The following is a 21,685-nucleotide window of genomic DNA, read 5'->3' as shown; positions in this document are numbered from 1 at the left end:
GTTGGAGGTAACTTATGTAAATCAAGGTACATGTCATGGTATAAAAGTCATTGAATGTTCTTATACTTACGTGAACTTCGTTGCTATTTCAGTTGGTTGATGGTAAACTGTAATACAACTACAGAGGGCTGTTGGTTCTCCAATTGCCTCGCATAGCGGTGAATGATACCCAGTGGCATCACATCGAGATCCTCTGGACAGATTCTTCCCTTAACATAACAATGGACTACATCTGCAAAGTCTCTGCAAATGCATCCAGTGGAAAAGACCTTGGAGTTGTCAGACAGTTTTTCATGGGAGCGAGGAAGAATTCTACCAAGTCTGCAGTGTATGGTGGATTTAGAGGCTGTATACAAGGTATGCTTTTCTAAACAAATTCCTCTAGTTAAATTGTAGGCTTATGTTTCGGTAGCTTGTTCCAGGTATTAAATTAGTAGCAATGCACTGATTTTCCGAAGCTTGGAGGAAAAGATAGTTGTTTATGAGTATAGGTAATAACACGATTTCGAGTGCCGAATTTGGTGTTAATACGCTCGAGTAAATTTTTCAGTACCACAAAATTGCACTAGCTGTAGGGCGAGTGAAGTTTGTAGTCTTTGAAAAATTTATAAGTACTTATTACTAAATTGCAAGATAAATCGTGTTATTACTTGTTAATAATTTACATGAAAAAACATCACAGAAAGGCAAGACAGACTAAACGTTAGGTTTGGAGCGTTAGTGTGAGTGCGTATGTGCGTGTGCACGTGCGTGTGCACGTGCGTGTGCGAGCAGGTGCGTACAAGCGCGTGCATGTGTGTTCGTGCGTGCTTGTTTATGTAGTAAGGGCTGAAACTGTGCAATTGGAGTGAGCATGGCAATAGTGGATGTATGAATATTAGGCCATTTCCGACTCCTTTTTCGTGAAAATAGCTTCGTTTGCAAAATAATTTATTTTCCTATGAGAAGTATCGTATCTGGGCTCGTTTTAAAACAGAGGCTGAGGCCTCTCGGAAATGGTCCAACTCGGCTACCCGTTTATATGAGGAGACACTAACCTCCCTCTTTCCCTATCCGTAGGGGTTTTTGTCGGGAGCACTGAGATCAACATGAACTCTGGAGTCAATCGCAAAACAGCATCCATCTGGTTGTGAAAAGAAAATAGGAAGCCACTGCTCATCGAACCCTTTTCCAGACTACAGCACGTGTCAAGAGGAATTCGACTCTCACTAATGCACATGTCCTGTAGGTTGCGTTGGTAAACACTGCGTGCGCGTATGTTCTCTTAAGCCGTGCCGACATGGCAAATGTGAAAGTACAAACCATGGAAAGGGATTCCGATGTGTTTGTCCTCAACAGTACACTGGTAAGTGGATTTTTTTTTTTTTCATTTTTTATCTTATTTTACATTTTTTTCATTTAAATTTATTCCCTATTGGACATTTGTGGGTACCATTTTAATGCAAACAAAGTTGTTATAAATGAAATAAATGAGTAAATAAATAGCAAATAATACATGGGCGCGCGTAGATATGGAATTTCCCTTCGAGAGTTTAATTCGATAGCTCACGATTTTGGTGTTTGAGGACATTCTCGAAGGATCTTTTACACTAGGGTCAAATGTGAGAGATGTTTACCTCTCAATAATCTCTACAGCGAAACCATGACGACGTTCGATCAATATGCAAATTCCTAGCTGTGTTAAAAGGCACCACTAATGCACGAGTAATGCAAAGCCGCAAAATCACTCCAGGGCGAGTAAACAAATAAAAAAATCTTAATGATTTGCGGGCGAACTGGTACTGGTGATCAGGCGCGAACTTGCTGTGGGGCGAATTCACCAGTTAACGATATGCAACGCAAATCTCTCACTGTTGAACTTAAGATTCACTTAAATTTAGAGTTTTAATGTTTTGTATAATTTCTTAAGGGAATTTTGTGAGGTCCGCATGGAGGTACCCTGTCGAGATAAGTACTTTGGTGCTTCAAGTATAGGCGTCTGTGGTCCGTGTAAATGTGAAGTGGGGAATGAATCTGAGTCCAGTTTGTAACAAGTTACAGGAGAGTGCTACTGTAATGTAAGTACCAAATGGAAGAAGCTTATCAGATGAACTTTATTTAAACCGTGGATAGTTTCGAGAGTCTAATCCAGGGAAAAAAATCAGAGCAGTTTCTGTTTTTCTTTAAGAAGTCAGGAGAATGAGGGAAACGCTCGCACCTCAAGCAACGATCCCATCATGCCTAGCTCTTAACTCTTTGACTCCTAAGAATGACTAGCATCTAATTTCTCCCTTTGATATCATCCCTGAATCAAATATTACGGTCATGAGAATGAAGGAAATGATCACCAGTTAAGGAAGCTCTAGACAGTTTAACAAATTCTCCTTGTCAGGACCTTTGGAAAGGTAAAGAGAACAGTATAGAGATTATGCATACTGATCGTAGGGTGCGTAGGGTTAACTGTACAAACATTGCCTGAACTTTTGCCACTTTCAAAGGCAGACCTCCTCGCGTGAGGAAGACCTGTTGAATCGGGAAACGCGTTCACTGCCTTATCTGTGTAAAAAAGTTTTGGTGGCGGAGATAATAGTTTTATGGTGTCTAAATTTCCTATTTCTTGCCAAGCCACAAGAAACCCACAGTCAAGAAGTGAAATTGTGACTAAGAGAGCCGTTTCGAAATGATGATGTGGCACAACGTACAATTTTTTTGGACGGGAAAATCCTCTTTTAATTTAAATATGCAGCTGCGAATGTGCAAATGAAGTTCACTGGTCAGTTTTTTCACCCTGAAGAGTGACTAACATCTAATTTCTAATTTGGAAATGATCAACAACTACAGAAGCTCAGGATCGTTGAACCAATTCTCCTTGTCAGCACCTTAGGAATTGTAAAGAGAACAGTATGGAGAATATGCATACTGATGTTAGGGTGTAAAGGGTTAAAGAAAGTTTTGCCAGAAAACTCAACCAAGAGAGTAGTTTACGGATCAAAACCGACTTTTCGATCCGGAATCCCTTGCTCCTACAATTTCTGCGTCTCTCAAGAACAACAACTTAAGTAATTATTTGATATGATCCACAGGTCCTTCTTCAGTCAGCCAGTACGCTGTTTAGCTCCGATAACAACGATGTGTGGGAAGTCGTTCAACAGGTAATAATTATTGGATCAGTATCTGAGCAAGTCTGTACCTACCCCTCCCCTAATCCCAGAACAGTCAACCAATAACAAATTAGTGTTATTTTTGGGCTAGGGGAGGGGTAGGTGCGCAGTTGTGCAGGTCCTGATATAAATCTGAATTATTTCTGCTGTTATTTTATTTTTTTGCAAGTAATCCACGGTCGATTTGTCGCCGGTTCTTATTTCGCTATGCTCTCCAATTGGCTTGTGAAACTCACGCCCTTTCGGCCATTCGCATTACTGCAAACAGAAGCCAATAACGAGTTTTTAACTGTGATCATCATACTTGTTCGGAAAGCGCGCTTCTACTAAGATATTTTCAGATGTCTGTGGTCATTCGTTGACTTAGCAAATGTGGGCAGACATTAGCTACCAAGACGCAATTATCAATGGCCGATCGTCACAAAAGAACACAAAATTTCTCCGAGAACGCAAGAAAAAGAACGAAAAATTTCGGCCGAGCATCACAAAGCACACAAAATTTCTCTTCAAATTCATTTGAATATTTTTTCCTAGAAACACATGACCAGTGGATTGTGAGCTTGTTTATACCGACACTAGCTCGGAGGCACTGGCAGTGAGGTCAAGAGTTTTGTAAGGCGATTTTTGGGAGCAGTAGATATCTTTATGTACACTTAACCTTACTATTACCTTCCGTTGGCCTTATAAGCCTCTTATCTTGACTGCTATTTCTTTCAATTTGACAGCAATCCGCAGGGACAGCGGCTCTGTTAAAACAGATGGAAAACTTCAGCGGAAACTTAGCCAGAAGTCTACCGTACTTAAAACGAGACTTGCGCAGATACAGGCGCTCTACCGAAAGCATTTTGCCACCGTACACGATTATTACTCCCAATATTGGTAAGAAAAATATTTTGTTGAGTTTGCTGTGTGTAACGGGGCTGTGTCGCATTTTGAGGTAATTTTAGTACTTACTTGTCGGGGAATTCCTCCGCTCTGTCTCATAAGTGATTGAAATGTTCCAAACAATGTCACTGTATTTTTTTTGGAATTTAAAATTATGAAAAACGGATGATGTCAATAGAGATTTCTGATGATTTTGAGGATTTTATTTGTGGTGTTTGAGTTAAGAAGCGCACGATAGCTATGTCAAAGAGTTATGAAATATTCCTAAACGGCATTCAACGCTAGAGAATATTTTAATGTTCCTGCAACAACACTTAATCCTGATCTTGATCCTGAACGTGCGCACGAATGATACTTAAAAGAAAGGTTCACATCAATCACCACCCCAACATGCGTAAAATTTTCCTGTCTTATATATGCGAAAATCGTAGAAGCCTATATTTTAGAATACCGTAACTGCGCCCTTTTTATGAGTTTTCCACAAACTATGGAAACTGTTTTGGATTAACCAAGCCGACGCTTTCGTTGTAAACAAACGGTTGCTTTCACTTGCTAATATCCACGCTTTGTTCTTCATAGTTATGGAACTTCATCCAGTGTATGTCAAAGGATTCTCTGGATTATCGTACCCCGCGAGAAGAGACCTTTACAGCGACTCTCCTTATAAAATTTGGCGTAATATCTCCAATAGAATTTACCTTCCTAAACCTTTCTTTAATGGAAAAGGTAAGTCGTGAATTTGCATAACAAGTACCTGGGTTTATGCTTGAGCACGGTTTTGCGGGTCGCCACTAGTCGAAAAAAATTGCCTCATAAAAGGGACGTTTAAATATCAAATGAGGCGCTAAAAATTGTGCCGAAGGATAACTCTATTTTGTAAGAACTATTTTATAAAGTATTCGCAGACATAACTGGCCAGAAGACTGATACGGCATCTGTTCTGTAAAACTCAGTTCGAGCTTAATAACCCTTTCCTTGGTAAAGGGCCTCCCTAAAACTAAAGAAGGGGGCCTGCCAGGCCTTCGTGGGTAGTTACTAGAATAAACTGTGAAACAGCAAAATCAATGCGCGTTTGGATTCCGCGCGCGCGCACGCACGCGAGGATAAAAAGGATATTTAGGAGAGCTGGCAAACAACAGTCAAAAAGAGTGGCGGATTTGAACAATTTTAAGATTGTTTGAATAATTTTTTGCAATGATTATGATAATGTTGTGAGTGACAGCTCTTTAAGAGATCTAAAAATTTTTTTATTTAATTTTGTTTTAGATGTGGAAGACAACATAGGAGTTGGCTTCATGATCATCAGAAATATCGGAGATTTATTACCCAAAGCGTTTGACGCGAAGACGCGGTATGTTACATGCACTAAATGCATCGAAAGTACGTTTGGATATAATTTTTAAACAATTTTGGTTTTTCCCCCTAGTATTTAGAAGAGACTATTTCGTGGTTAGACTACGAGCAGTCCCTGCCTTGAAGCGAAGTCTGTCGCACTAGGTAAAAGAAATTGAGGAAAGAAAAGAAATTGATGTAAGCACACCACGTTGAATTCTGGGTGTGAGGGGCGATAACGTCTTTTTTTTCCCCACGGAATTTATTTTAATCGTGCGACGGACTGCACCGAGAAGAAGGGAGTGCTGGTAGTGTATATTGTGGTTTGATTGAGAAATGGAATATGTGCTAGAAATAATTAAAAGCAGTTTACGATTTGCTCTAACTGCTTTTGCTTGTCTTTTTTTTACTTTTGATAAAACTCATATATTGATTTATTTTAAGCGAGCCACGCTGTAGTTTGTGAGTGTTATAAGCATAAATGATTTCCAAGTTTGACATCTGCAGTTCCTGTTAACCCTTTAACTCCCACGAGTGACGAGGGTAGAATTTCTCCTTACAATATCAATACAATATCAAGCAGACAAGTGATGAGAATAAAGAAAAATATAAATTCAGGGATTATTAGTTGATCCAATACCCAATTCTCCGAACTAGCATCGTAAGAATTGTATGGCAGACAGTAAGGAGAATTACTACTGAGATCTTGGAAGTACAAGGTTAATCTTCTTCGGGCTTAGCTCTCCTTATTTCTTCCTTGTTTGATATAATCTCTGAAAACTATTTTTTCACCACAATGTGTATATTCTGTGTTTTTATCAGCAAAAGCGAGGCGAATTATCCTCGCATTGCCTCATGAGGATTTTTATGATATAATCAAGGTCCTTTTTTACTTTTCCAGTGACTCGAAGTACAACGTTGAAGTCAGCTCTGATGTCGTCTCTGTCAAGTTACCTCAGATGGAAATGGCTCCCTTAACATACCCTGTCCGCATTGCCTTTGCCAACAGACTTGTAAGTTGTTATTTGTTACTAATTTTAGCTAGGATTTGTTTAAGAAACTAACCGAAGAATGTTTAAGTTGTCTTCTCTTAAATAAGCCTGGTTTACCCTGTGATCAATTCAACTGCTTGTCATGTTGGTTTATTTGTCATCTTTCCTTTCTGTTAGGTGAATCGATCGTCTTACATTTGTGTGCACTGGAATTATTCAGTACCGTGAGTATAATAATAATAATAATAATAATAATATGTACTCATTTTCGTTCCGAGTTGTCGTCAGCGGGAGAACATGGTAACCTAGAAACCGCCAATGGGAGACACTACAAGAGTTGCACGTCGTCGTTATGGCAAAAACCGCTATAAAATATACTATAATCGAATATGACAGGTACAGGTACTTTTGGTTGACGTCTTTTGCTATCATTACGAAAAACATTGGCTATGCTTCAACTTCCGAACGGTTTTCATATACAAGAGTGATACTGGCGTTTGCTAAGATGTAACTTCTTCGCTCTTGCGATCTAAGGATCCAGACAACCATTCGTCATTTGCCCAACTGTTTCTTTAAGGATACCCACATCACAAAAAAGCTGCCCTTTAGCTTAAGAACGCTTACCTTGCATCCCAATGTGCAAGGTTAAACTTTGCATACAAAAAGATTCTCAATTCATGATTACGTCAAGTAGCATTAAAGTAGTATTTCGATATTCTACATGGTAGTCTATAGTCAGACTACCGCAAAAATTCCACTACGGACACAATGAAAACAGTTATTCAGGAACCAGAAGAAGCGTTGTGATTGCTAAGCCTGCCTATTGTTTTTCGTTACCATAGAGACACGCGTGGTGGTGGATGGTCACGTTACGGGTGTAAATCAGTAAAGTCCAATAGAACTCACCTAACGGCTTTTGCAGTCCTGTCAGACTTAAATCTTCAGGTGAGGTTGATGATTGTGAAGCTGTTACAGCAAAAAGCAACAACAACGACAACTTTACTACCTTGTTTTCAGAAGACATGCATGTACAATAACGATGGTTACCAGAACAGCTAAAAATCTAATCTGGTCGAGTACCATGATACATATTTAGATTTGAGTTGTTGGCAGTAGATTGTAAATAAGAAAGGAAAGAGAAAGAGCTGCAAGATAAAGATATATAACCCTTTAACTCCCAGATGTGATCAACATGTAACTTCTCTCTATAATATCCACATATTATCCTGCAAACAGTTAATGAGAATTTCTCAACTGATCATGGAGTAGTTGTTATCTTGATCTAATACCAAATTCTCGTAGCTTATCTAGAAGAAAACCGTATCAGTCAGAAGGGAGAATTAACAATCAGATCCTAACTCCCAGATTAAATTTGTAATTCTCCTTACTGCCGATCATACAATTCTTATAATGTTTGTTCCGAGAATTTGGTATTGAATCAACTAATAATCCTCTAATTGATCTTTTTCTTTTATTCTTATCACTTATCTGGTTGATATTGTAATGATATTGTAAGGAGAAATTCTGTCTTGGTCACAAATGGGAGTTAAAGAGTTAATTTATTTTTAAGTCTGTATGAAGGTGAATCTCAGTTTTTCCTTCAGAGGAGGTTGTTTTCAGTTTCCAAACTATTGCAACGGGAAAGTGAATGTAAAATTGTCAATAATTAGTTCGAACAAGATTATTATAATTGGTAGATCTATCAGAGTCTAAATCTAGTTTTAGAATACACATTGGAAAAAACTGATCCAAATGATCCAGGGGAAAGATTGAAATGAAATTAGTTCATAAATTGAGAATCGTGAAAGAAAACTAAGTTCAACTTGTTTAAGTCGTTTTTGATGTTGTTGTTGTTGTTGTTGTTCTTGTTGTTGAGTTTGTGGTTGATGTTTTTCTGAAAGAGGTGGCGTGTTGTTTCAGTGTCACAAATAATTTTCTCTTTTTTTCGATTTTTTACCAGTATCCCGAGCAAGCGGCCTTTGCCATGCGTTTGGTGACGTACATTGATATTTCGGTGTCCCTGGTTCTGTTACTGACAGCTTTTATACTATTCTTGTGTCTAAGGTAATTTTTATTTGATTTTCGTCATTTTACTGACCTGACCTTCTCACAACGGTCGTAAGCAATTATGGAAATATTCGATATCGTTATATCATGATCTCTTCTCCCATGGGTACTTCTAATACAAAATTGAACAACACAATATTGAGCCCACGCACTTCTCGTAAGCGTAGGAAGCGGAGCTCTCGGTGTTTTGGTGAAGTATTGTTTTCCAAAAATTCCTAAATTGGAGACACCTGCAAAATTCCCTTTCAAAAAAATTGTAAGGTGTTAAGTGCAGTCCGGTCAAAGTCCGCTGCAAAAAGTTGTAAGCGCATTAGAGCATATTCTTTTGGAGGATGCGCTGTATAAACGCATCATTATCTGTACCATCACTATTTTTTCTTTACAACAATCTGAAGAGCAACTCAATAACAATTCATAAGAACCTTATTGTAGCGGTTTTCGTTTCGAAGCTGACGTTCCTCTTGGGAATCAACAGAACGGCAGATCAGATTGAGTCAAATACAAAGCTAACTTATGTTTACAGTAGGGTGATTAAGTATTATCAATTGAGTTGATAAAGTAAATTGGCCACCGCAAATAGTTTCAAAGCTAGCTTTGAAAAATGACAGCGTTCACTCAATGGATACTTTTACGCAAGTAAACGTCTACTTCAACTATGGCCAATTTTTTTTTTTAACGCATGTTCACTAGCGCAAAAACGCAAAATTGGAAATCTAGCTTTAGCTTTCTTTAAAACATATTAGTTTGGCTTCTGATCTTACGACGTTGCTTTTATTTTTGTTTCATTGCAGAGATTGTGTCAGTTGATCGCCATAGTGCTGCATTATTTCTTAAGCACCTCTTTCTCGTGGATGTTCGTCGAAGGTCTGCACATGTATCGCAGGCTCAGGGAAAAGAGGAATATAGACACTGGCAAAATGTCCTTCTATTTCTTCATGGGGTGGGGTAAGTTGTACGAATGTTGTCCAACAGGGAATGTATGGTATCAATCCTTTGGAGTGACTAACCCTTAAATTCTCCCTCTAACATCCATACATTATCCAGCAAACAGGAAGTGAGAATACCCAAATTATCAGGTAGAAGTTGTTATCTTGATCCAACACCAAATCATTGGGACTTATTTACAAGGAAATGTAAAGCAACTGGAGAGGAGAGAATTGACAATCACATCGTGGGAGTAAATAGGTTAAATTTCGTGAGTTGTAAGCAGACATTTTTCGGAAAAAAAAAACGGCGGAGGGTGATGGAAGAGGAATGATTGGTACAAGAAACTTAACAAAAGTCACAAATTTTAAAATATTCACTCGCCATCATCTATTTGAAGATAATCTTTCGCAATTAATGCTTTCAAATAGTACCAATCGAAAATTATTTGAAGCATAAAACACGGATTTCTATACAACGAGTGTTAAGGTTTTTACTCTGTTATTTTTTTATATCTTTTTTTGTCTCAGGATGTCCCGCTATTGTGGTCGGAATTTCCGCTGGCTTAGCGAACGAGGGCTACGGAAACCAGAGATTGTAAGTAAACTTACAAGTATGGTCTCTGTAGAACTTTTTCCTAGTCCCCGTAAACAGTTTGTTTGTACTTTTAACATTCCTAGACCACGCAATAGATAGTGATAGTTCCCATTAATTTCGCGACATTTGACATTTTATTATTATTATTTTGCAGCTGTTGGATGTCGACAGATGGAACACTTATCTGGACGTTTACGATTCCTGTCAGCATCATTGTCGCGGTAAGTAGCTTCACGAATGATCCCACTTCTGAAAACACATGTCAATGTTAACGGCAAACCCAGAGGTAAATCTCCTGTGGTAAACTGATTACAAATTGAATTCAAAATCTTTGTAAAATCATCCAGTGACATCTCTAGGAAGCTGGTCTCATTCCCCTTCTCCTTACAACATCATCACACTATAAAGCAGGGCGGTGATGAGGAAAAAAATAAAATATATCAATTATATTATTACTCGATTCAATACCAAATTCTCCAAACTAATATCATAAGAATTGTCTTACTAATGAGGAGAGTTAATGTCAACTGTCCACTTTTCACCCGTTCTTCCTCATCTTGTTTTCCCATCCTCCTCTCCACTCATAATCTCGTTGCAGATACTGTGTTGATGAACGGTGGGCCCGTTTTATTTCGTTTTGTGACATAGGGCCGGTTATTTAGACAAAGTTTAACCGTTGTTTAACAAAACCACGCACTAAGCTATCCATAATTTAGCCGAACCTCTTGGAAATAAAATTTATCTAAATTAAATCAACCCTCTTATAGAGAATACCTAAGGCTCGCTGCCTGCGCAAAATCGCGGTTTGGGTTAGACGTCGTGTAAATAACCGGCCCATAGTGTTTCCCTCAATGGCATTCTTTGGCTCAGTTGACATGCATGTTGCTGTGGCAAACAAAACAAACAATTACATAGAGATGACGGTCTGAAATTGTACATATTTACATACACCTTTTGTATTTGTGGAATGGTGCAGTATTTGAATATTATTATATTAATTGATTTAGTATGTCGTGTTGTTCATTGATTTTCTTTTAATCACCTTAGCTCAACACTCTCGTATTTATCATGGCGTTGTTCGCATCACTTCAAAAACAAACAAGAAAGAGACGTCGCCGGCATCACCACCATCACCATGACGACGAACAATCTAACTTGACGTAAGATAACACTTTTGACTGATTCATGAGCGTACTAATCGTCTTGTGAGAGATTATTCAGCGTTAATTGATTTCCGGTTGATTTTTTGCGATAAGTGACAGATGATTGAACAATAGGATCATATTATGTATTTAAATTGAGAGAGACCAGAGCGTGGGAAAGAGAACGGTGAGAGAGAGCGGGAGATTAAGTTGATTTTATAAAATAAAAACGTGAAGTTTCGGAACATAGCAGATTCTTTAGTCTCATTTCCGACACAGTGGCACCTCCGACGGGACGCGCGAAGCATGGAGGAACTAACCAAAGAAGCAGAGACTAAATTGCAGATGTTGCTGTACACTAATGGAAAAACACGTGGCATTGTGGAAAAGGGAAACATAGGAGCGGTCGCGCGACATCGCGACAACCTACAAGCATTAGTAAAAGAAGTAGACGCGCTTAACCTAAAGGTTGAACAGACCATGTTCAAGGCCGGGAAAAGTGCAGAAGACGTTGGAAGTTGGAGCAGCAGCATTGAAGAACCGATCGCCGAAGCTGACGAAGAAGTTTCGCGACTAGAAAAATGGCTCGTGGAGACGAATGGAGAGATCGAAAATCGAAAGCACAAGGACGAAGAAGAAAGGAAAGCCCGTGCTCGTGAAGAGGAGCTTAAATTCGAAAGAGAGCAAATGGAGATGAAGCTAGAATTCGAACGCCAACTGGAAGAGACCAAGGCAAAACAGCAACCTGTTGAGAAGGCCAATCAGATTGAACAAATGACAACAAAGCTACCGAAACTACAGATCACAAAGTTTAATGGGACGTATGAAGCATGGCTGCCGTTCTGGAACAAATTTCAAGCTGAAATTGATAAAGCAAACCTTGCATCTGTGACCAAGTTTGCATACCTAAAAGAGCTGGTAGATCCAAAGGTTCGAGCGGAGATAGACGGACTGCCTTTCACAACAGAGGGCTACGAAAGGGCAAAAAATATCCTCATCGGCGAATATGGGAAAACGAGCGAGATCGTGAATGCGTACGTCCAGAACATCGCGAATTTGCCTGTCATTACAGGAACACAACCTGCGCCTATCCACGAATTTTACAAGAAGCTCGTGTACAATGTGCAATCTTTGGAGACACTGGGCAAATTGAAAGACGTCACTGGAAATGTAAGGAGTGTGCTCGACAAACTAAAGGGTGTAAAAGCAGATCTAGTGAGAGGACAAATGGACTGGCAGGACTGGGACTTCTCACAGTTGATAAAAGCTTTGAAAAGTTGGAAGGAAATCAACCCCATTGGGAGCGGCGCGGATAATGCGGGAAAGCAAGGTGCTAAATTCCGCGATCGCGAGAAAACATTTCACGCCAACGAAACTACGCCAACACAAAGAGGGTGCGTCTACTGTGACGCAACTGACCACAGAGCTGTGAATTGCGACAAGTTTGTGACAGTTGGAGACCGCAGGAAACAATTAGGACTGAAACAGCTTTGTTTTAACTGCACCGGAAGTCGACACCGTGCTTCTGAGTGCAAAAGCCGTTCTGGCTGCCAGATCTGCAGTCGAAGACATCATACGTCGATCTGTGACAAACATACATCGCGAGACCAGCTGATGACCACAACAAGCGCAGAAAGGAAAGGAGTGGTGTATCCTATGGTAACAGTTGACGTGAACGGTGTTAAATGCCGAGCATTGTTGGATACAGGAGCCGGAAGTTCCTACGCTTCATCAACGCTTCTGAACTGTTTACATTTGCGCCCTATCCGTCAACAATTCAAGCGCATTGAAATGATGTTTGGTACTTCAAACAAAGCGATAGACATCTATGGCCTACAAATTCGAAGCGTCGATGGTAAATTCACCTTAGAAGCCGAAGTAAACAAAGTCGACCGCAATGAGTTGTTGACATTGGAAAACCCAAAATGCGCAGAAATCGTAGCTCAGTTTTCTCACTTGAAGGGCGTAACCACAAATGATAACGACGAGAAAGCGATGTTGCCTGTTCATCTGATCCTTGGAACAAACGAGTACGCTAAGATCAAAACAGGGGCAAGACCAAGAGTTGGGCGCTCGGGAGAACCAGTAGCAGAATACACGAAGTTCGGCTGGACGATTTTGTCACCTGGAACGGAGTTGGATCTCAGCAACATGTTGTTAACGCAGACCTCCGCAATTGATTACGAAGAATTGTGCAAGTTAGACGTCTTGGGGCTAAAGGACAATCCAAGTGGAGACCAGGAAACCGTTTACGAAGAATTCAAAGAGCAACTAACTAGGAGTTCAGAAGGCTGGTACGAGACGAACTTGCCCTGGAAAGGAAATCACCCCCCCCCCCCCCCCTACCGAACAATCACACTGGAAGTTTAAAACGTCTCAAAAATCTCGTGCGGAAGTTAGAGATACAAGGCGAGCTGGAGAGGTACAACGACATTATCCAGACTCAACTGAGCCAAGGGATCGTAGAACACGCTGACGAGGTGGTCAAGGACGGAAAAGAGTTCTACATTCCTCATAAAGCGGTCGTGCGCGAGAATGCAGAATCTACAAAGATACGCATTGTTTATGATGCTTCTGCAAGAGCTAATGCAAGTGTCCCCTCACTCAACGAGTGCCTCGAAATCGGCCCTCCACTACAGAACCAGCTTTGGAACGTGCTGGTACGAAATAGGTTCTATCCCGTGGCAATAGCTGGCGACTTAAAACAAGCATTTTTGCAAATTCGCGTCCGAAGAGAAGACCGAGATACCTTACGCTTTCATTGGATAAAGGATCTGGCAAGCAAACAAGTAGATACCTTGCGATTCACTCGAGTACTTTTTGGTTTGGCACCGTCTCCATTCCTCTTGGCCGCAGTTATCAAAGAACATCTACAGCGATACAAAATGGTGAACCCGGAATTAGTAGAGGAGATAGAGCGCAGTATATACGTGGATGATTTAATCAGTGGTGGGGAGACAACAGAACAAGCGTTAGAAATCAAGATGACAGCCACGACCATCTTTGGTGAGGCGACTTTCAAGCTGCACAAGTGGCATTCCAACGATCGGGAACTAGAAGTTGAAACTGCGACTGTAGATGAAGAAAGTCAGAGTTACGCCAAACAACAACTGGGAACCAGAAAGGGCGAATCAAAACTGCTAGGAGTCCCCTGGGACAAAGAAAAGGACGAAATTCAAGTCAGCTTCCCGATTTCAACCGCTGAGCCGACAAAAAGAGGTATTCTTGGAAAAGTCGCAAAAATCTACGATCCACTCGGTCTGGCTTCACCCGTGACCCTCTCTGGAAAAATGCTCTACAGAGATGCCTGCGACACGAAGATCGCATGGGATAGGCCCTTACCAGGTGACTTACAAGCCAAAACAGAAGGAAAGGCCTATCTTGCATTGTACGCGTGCAGTCTTACCCGAGGATTATTCCTGGAAGTACTACCAAACCTGGCAACCAGTGAATTCCTAAGAAGTCTAAAACGGCTCATCGCGCGCCGTGGGCGTCCGAAGAAGATGTATTCCGACAATTGCAAAACCTTTGTTGGCGCCGAGAAGTGGCTCAAACAAGTTATGCGTGACGAGAAGACACAAGATTACTTAGCACATGAGAACATCAAGTGGCAATTCAACCTCAGCCGCGCCGCTTGGTGGGGAGGACAGTTCGAGCGCCTCATCGCACTGGTAAAAACAGCTTTAAACAAGACTATCGGATGCGGAATGTTGACCTGGACAGAGCTGTGTGAAGTGGTACTGGATGTGGAGATTGCTTTGAATAATCGCCCTTTATGTTACGTCGAAGACGACATACAGTTACCCGTGCTTACCCCTAACTCACTGCTATTTCTTCGATCAAACCAGCTACCAGAACTGGAACCACACCATCTAAGAGAATTTGATCTGCGTAGAAGAGCTAAATATTTGCGAAGGTGCAAGCAGGCTTTGTGGACCAGGTGGACTACCGAATATTTACGAGGGTTGAGAGAACGACACCGGATGAAACACAAGGGTCAAACCACGCCCTTGGCCAAAGGAGAGGTAGTCATCATCAAGGACGAGGAACGAAATCGCAATAAATGGAAAATTGGAATCGTGGAAGATCTGATTTCGGGACGAGACGGAATCGTTCGAGCTGCCAAACTTCGAGCGGGGAAAGGAACACTTGAACGGGCGGTACAACACCTTTACCCACTGGAGCTGTCCTGCGATCGGGAGAATGTACAGGCTCCTCTGCAGCTCAACCCTTTAGCCCCGACATTCAGGCCCAGGAGGGATGCAGCGGTAGCCGCTCGTTATCGCATTCAAGATGCGAACATTGATGCCGATTAGAGATATTTAGGAACACTGAACTGATATACTGGACTAACTTTCTGTTTCGTTCATTGAATTTCAAATTTTATCGAGCGCCCCATTCTAGTGTTTTTCTCCGTTGAGAAAAACAGGGGAGTGTGTGAGAGATTATTCAGCGTTAATTGATTTCCGGTTGATTTTTTGCGATAAGTGACAGATGATTGAACAATAGGATCATATTATGTATTTAAATTGAGAGAGACCAGAGCGTGGGAAAGAGAACGGTGAGAGAGAGCGGGAGATTAAGTTGATTTTATAAAATAAAAACGTGAAGTTTCGGAACATAGCAGATTCTTTAGTCTCATTTCCGACAGTCTCTTGTTAAAGCCTGGTTTACTCGAGCGACGTGAGCACAAACACAAGCATAACAGCTCAAAGAGAAGCAAGCACGAATCAAGCGCAACGATCAAAATTTGTCCTTTTTCTTGTGCTACTCTTTGTGCTCGTCGACGTTCGTTTTCAATTGGCATACTTTCCTGGTGCTCGCGTTTGTGCTTACGCTTGTGTTTGCGTCGCTGGGGAAAACCAGACTTAAGCGTAAAAGACTATTAAACAACTTTTCACCGAAGTAGAGGTGGCTCGTGATGGATATTTACCGAGCTGTGAAGCGGTGAGATTAAATATCAACCGCTAACTTCCTCCACTGAGGTCAATAGTTAACTACCACGCGATAGATAACGGAAGACATCAGATTTATGCAGACCTTGTATTCAAAACCGCTTCCCTCAAAAGACCAATCTCGAACTGCTCAGTAACTGAGAAATGTTATAATACCTTAAAATGATAAAATGAAATTTACCGAATCCCTCCCATAAGGTTCTGGAGTATTCTAATGATCCCCCATCTGAAGTGAGGTGCCCTGTTCTTTATAGAGTAGTTCTTAATTTAATGCGGAAAGGCAATGGAGGATTTCTCTCATCCAGTTGTTTTCGGTACTAAAACCGGGATTGCACCGCTTCTACCCCATCAGAGCGTGATCGAAATTTTAGTCCTAATTAACTCTTATTTCACGCAAAAAGGAACTGGGTTGAAAAGCTTATTAAAGAGAAAAACAGGCTAAGGAGGCGTAGAGACGAAAATTTAATTCGGTACCTGAACACATATAATCAACAATAAGCAAAATGCCTGTTTCCTTTTCATTTTCAACTCTCAAAAGATGTGAGGACTCGTCTCGAAATTAATAAATGCTGAATACCTTTAATTTGCTGTGTTGTAGTTCTTCGGTCGATCGATCAGCGACAAATTTTTGATGAGCTTGTATCGTTCACAGGGCCTGTGTATAATAGTGTTTTATCTCCTATTGGACAAGACGGTGAGTAACATATCTTTCTCTTTTTTTTTTTCCACGATTTCAATTTGATTTCATGGAGGCGGAATATTTGATTCACTTTCCCACTCTTGCTTTATTATTTAAAAAAACCTTCAGGTTCGGAAAGAGTTCAAGAATGTGTACATGCGCTTGAAGACTGCGGACAAGACATACGGGATACAGAAACCCACGCAGCATTTTGTAAGAGGAATAATTACCCTCTTTACGTCTCTATGCTTAACTCACCCTCTTTCCTTAAATGAGACATTCCATATTCATTGATTCGTCCTCTCTAGAAAGCATGTTCTGTTTTTCACTTGCTCTTCTCCGCTTTTTGACCCCCTTTTCAAAAGATCAATTCATGGTCTGCTATATCTTTACTCCGTCTCATTTTTCAGCCATTCTGTTATCCGACCCAATCTCTCCCCTGTTAGGAATATAGTATTTCTTTGAATAAGCACCCACGCTCTAAGAAGCGCCCTCCGCCGAATAAGGGCCCACCCTCAGGCGCCCCCTCTAGGGATACGAAGAAAACCGCTTTCTTTTGCCACTTTATCTATATTTTTTTTGAGCTTCAACTGCAGCGGAATCAGAAAAGGAGATCAACAAGTGCCCCCCCTCGATTAAGCGCCATCCTTCCAATAAGTGCACCCCCCACCCCCCTTCCCCTCCTTTGGCCGATATTTTAAATAGCCGCTTGTTTGAGGAAATACTGTTTGGCAAATTTTCATTGTTTCATCTCCATTCTGAGTACTACAATGTTATCCTTCTCCCGCTTGTCACGTCCTTTTAAAGTTCATTGGCAATTACTAACAAATAAAACAAGAAGGTTTCGTTTCATTCTTTAACTCTCAGACTTGATCAACATGTAACTTCTCCCTGAGGTTCCAGTTTGTTATCTTGTAAACATGTCATGAGAACAGTCAGTCTTATCAGCCGGAGAATATCATTCTGAAGTAATACCAAACCCTTCCCTCTAATTTTCAAGGAAATGCATCGTGGTAAGAGGAGAGAATTTTCAATTGGATCTTGAGGGTGAAAGGGTGAACTAACCTTTTTCTTTTCCCCTTCTTCTTTCCCACTTTTCAATTCATGCACTCTCCCTCCCCTCCCTGTTCGTATTCGCGAGACTATTCCATTTTCTCTCATTCCAATTTCTCACCCAACCTATTGATTTCACCTGTTTGACGAAAAATTCGATTTCCGTTTTTTTTTCCTTAGAAACGCTCCTATCACCCTGGGGAGACGGCACCTCTCCGATTCCCGTATGATTTTGACGATGATGGAAACGCCACCAGCACATCTACCACGGAGCCATCCAGCAGTGGTTTCCGTTGCAGTGTAACGAGTCGGTTTACTACAGACAACAATGTCACGGATACTATGAGAGATGAAGATACCAGTGCACCAGGTGTGTGTTTGAAATGTAATTTCTCTCAAATATGCACCATACATTCTGCTCAGTCCAAGTAGTAAGAACGTGGCTTTAAATAAATTACAGTGATTTCTAGTCGGCCTCTATACCCTAGAGACCGAAGAAAAGTGCCCCCGCCAAATCCCCTTTCTTTTTCTTCAATGAAGACCAGATTTGTGCCCTACGAAGACTAGTTTTCCTTAATTACAGTCGTCCTACAAGAAATGTTCCTTTGCAATTCAATTCGGTGGGGAGAAAAGAAGAATCACCTAGAAAGTAAGGACAAGACTTAAAACACAAAAGCAATCAGAAGCAATCTCAAACCACAATCATACATGGAGCCAGGCTAACTGGTTTAGGGTGGAAGGGGCTGGGCATTGATTGCTGTATAGTGGAATTTATAATTGCTTTTTTTCAAGGAACCAACTCCTTTGAACCATTTTAGGAATGACTTATGGCTAGCAGAAACTGTACATTCTGTTTGTTTGTTTGTTTGTTTGTTTGTTTGTTTGTTTGTTTGTGTCGTCCAAGTCTTTCATTTCGCTCAGCGAAAATACGTTGTAATGGAGTTATTCCTCATTTTTGGGAACTGATTTTAGTTTGGTTGTTCAAATTTTAGATGGGAAATCGCGAAAGGCCAAGTACCCTGATAATCCTGAACTCGGTAAGTCGTTTACAATGCATAAACGCAAACATTTCTATGTTTTAACTCCTTTGTAGTCAATATTTTGATGGTCACGAAACGAAGAGGAAAATAAGGGGTGGTATTACTTCGTCACGCAATATTACTGTGCAGCGAAACATCTGTAACACATCTTTGGTAAAGTCAGTTAAAGGCTAACAGTCTTGTGAGTATATATAGAGTGGGTAGCATTATAGGCGCACTCTGATTGGCTACTCAAACTCCAAATATCCCTTGCTAATCACCTCCGAGCAACGCGCGCGCGATTTGCGCCCGGAAAGATGGTAATCGTTGCAGGAAGAAATGCGTTCGGGTTTTTACCTAATTAATTATGCTAAAAATACAGTTTATTTACTATGTTTATTTCCAATTTGTTTGAATTAATTATTATTAATATTAATTATTGAATTAATTAATTACTAATTATTATTAATTAATTATAATAAATTTGTAAGTAAATTGAGAATAGAGAAATATATCATACGAACTGTTAATAGTGTTATCGTTATAATTAATTGTTATTATTATTGTTATTACTAATTATCATCATCATCATCAGAGCTTTAGGTATTTATTAGCGGGTCAATATATGCAACAATTTTAGTATAGTGGGTGACCTTTATTGTAAGATGTTTTTGACGAGTTCTTGACCCCAAGCAGTGATTTTTTTGTCAGATTTTTTTTTTTTTTTTTAGCCCCTTGCATTTGACAGGCCCTCTTCTTCTCGGTGGGCTCGTGCCGCTACCAATTACATTCCCAGTGCCCTACAAACATTTTACTGGCTGCATCAGAAATGTTTACATCGATCACAAGTTCTTGGACCTCAGTCAGCCATTGTACAACAACGGAACCAGTGCTAAATGTAAAGCAATGGGCAACACGTGCGCCTATAAACAACCTTGCGGGCGAGGCACGTGTTTTAACTTACTTGGTACTCGCCGGTGTGACTGTCCCACTGGATTTGATGGAAGTCGCGGTGAAACAGGTATTGAATTTTTTTTTACGGATATGTAAGTAATCTTTCCTCTCGCACTTACTTTAGTTTGAAGCGTTCGCAAGAGTACGGAATCTTTTGAAATATTTTCAAATACTTAGTATCTAAGATGCAGACAACAGTTCATGAGTTGTGCATGATAAAGGACACCTTATGAGCATTTAAATGTATGCGGTTCCTTGTTATGAGAAATGTATCGTCGAGTTTATCTGATTTAGTGGATCTTCAATTAATAAATGCACGAACTTAATCACCGGTATTTCCGCCTTGAATTATCGATCCATACCAGATTTTGACCCGACAGTTCTGAGAAAAGAGTATTGGATCAGCTAATTATTCCCAAATTGATGTTTTTCTTTATTCTCATCACTTATCTGGTTGATATTGTATTAATATTGTAAGGAGAAATACTGTCTTGGTCACTCATGGGAGTTAAAGGGTTAAATTGGAGAGAAATTATACAGGCCTCCAGTCAGCGTTGATTTTCTGGGATTCGCATTACCCTAAAATACCTCAACTAAGGAGAACGTCAATTTTTTTATCACGGGTTCTTTGATGTAAAGCATTCATACAAACTTCCTTGTTCAACAGGTGTGAAATACACTAGGAGATTCTCAAGACGGAGTTTTAAGAGGGTGCCTGCCAACTCAAAGGTCAATCTTCTGTGGAGTGTTTCAATGAGATTCCGCACAGCTAAGCCTTCAGGAACTCTGTTTGAAATCTCATTTTCGTCATCATCTTTGGTGTCGGAGGTAAGTTATGTAAATCAAGATACATTTTTTAAAAGCCATTGAACGTTGATATACTTACGTGAACTTCGTTTCTATTTCAGTTGGTTGATGGTAAACTGTCGCACAACTACAAAGAGTTGTTGGTTCTCCAATTGCCAGCGGTGAATGATACCCAGTGGCATCACAAGTCAGACATGAATTATCAAAAGATGTATTTGAAATGTCGTCAGAAGAATTGTAATCTATTCCATTGGTGGCGTTACAAACCCTCCAGGAAAACACAGCAAATTCTGTTTGCTGACATGGAATGACATTTTTTGTCGTAGATAGACGACGTCATCTTACACTGCCCTTATTTTAAATTGTAGAAGAAGAAGGAGTAGATGCATAGGTTGAAAAATTTTCGGACGGTAAATGGCGAAGTTACGCCTAAGAACTTATGGGTTTTAAACCTCATGAACAAGGAGATCCTAGAGATCCTAGAGATTTTCTAACATTTATATCAATTTTAAGTAAAATGGTATAATTTGCGTTTTTCAGAGCGTAGATTTAAGGAAGGCATATCCACAGGTGAAGAACTGTTCTTATTAGCTCAGGAATTAGCCAAAGAAGATCCTAAAAAAGTGGAAGAATTTTTCACGATTTTATTTCAAAAATGAATTTTGTAAATTTTTTTTATTTTTTAATAGGTGAGCTTTCTGAAGAAGAGCATGCACATATTGCGCAGAGGATTGGATTATCGTTGTTTAGGAGGTTAGCTCCACGACTAGGCCTAACTAGTAGTGAACTGGAATGTTTAGAAAACGAGGTCATGTGTCTGGAGTGTTATAATGCGGATAAATAAAATGTGTGTAAATTGAAATCATGTTCTCATTTTGTTCAATCATGGGTTCTTGGTGGCGTCGTCTATATTGTTACGCTCACTACCTATTCGTATCGTGGGTATGTGTACGCATTAAGGTACTCGTGTACGAAGACGATGACGTGTACAGAATGCCTTACGACTGGGTTCCTTCCCTTATGATAGAAGATGTGTATAAACATGCTATGAAACCTCATTTGTATCCTCCCCATACTCGTATTCATCACTTGATGACTTTCATGCGATATTACGAGGGAAAGTATGCATATAATATGTG

The 21,685-nt window shown here is 40.2% G+C and overlaps 1 protein-coding gene and 1 pseudogene across 2 annotated transcripts; both read left to right on the top strand.

Moving 5' to 3' along the window:
* The first annotated feature begins 3,068 nt into the window (after positions 1-3,068).
* LOC149045706 (cadherin EGF LAG seven-pass G-type receptor 1-like) lies at positions 3,069-21,408 on the top strand. The gene is made up of 20 exons (XM_089205945.1): positions 3,069-3,131; positions 3,866-4,019; positions 4,605-4,751; positions 5,292-5,376; positions 6,259-6,370; positions 6,527-6,573; positions 7,192-7,294; positions 8,310-8,414; positions 8,803-8,909; positions 9,210-9,361; positions 9,871-9,937; positions 10,092-10,158; positions 10,985-11,097; positions 16,653-16,728; positions 16,843-16,926; positions 17,947-18,136; positions 18,759-18,803; positions 19,517-19,806; positions 20,407-20,567; positions 20,648-21,408. Exons 2-18 carry the CDS (start codon positions 3,899-3,901, stop codon positions 19,528-19,530), a joined length of 1,635 nt encoding a protein of 544 aa, XP_089062071.1. The 5' UTR covers positions 3,069-3,131; positions 3,866-3,898; the 3' UTR covers positions 19,531-19,806; positions 20,407-20,567; positions 20,648-21,408.
* LOC149045707 (uncharacterized) lies at positions 11,104-16,657 on the top strand (annotated as a pseudogene). Its single transcript, XR_016186907.1, has one exon. The product of XR_016186907.1 is annotated as an uncharacterized LOC149045707 (transcript).
* Positions 21,409-21,685: the final 277 nt, after the last annotated feature.

The sequence above is a fragment of the Pocillopora damicornis genome, chromosome 5 (genome assembly GCF_964200805.1).
Source record: "Pocillopora damicornis chromosome 5, jaPocDami1.2, whole genome shotgun sequence".
In the NCBI taxonomy this organism is placed as follows: domain Eukaryota; kingdom Metazoa; phylum Cnidaria; class Anthozoa; order Scleractinia; family Pocilloporidae; genus Pocillopora; species Pocillopora damicornis.
The sequence above is the reverse complement of the archived record's forward strand: the minus strand, read 5'-3'. Positions and strand labels throughout refer to the sequence as shown.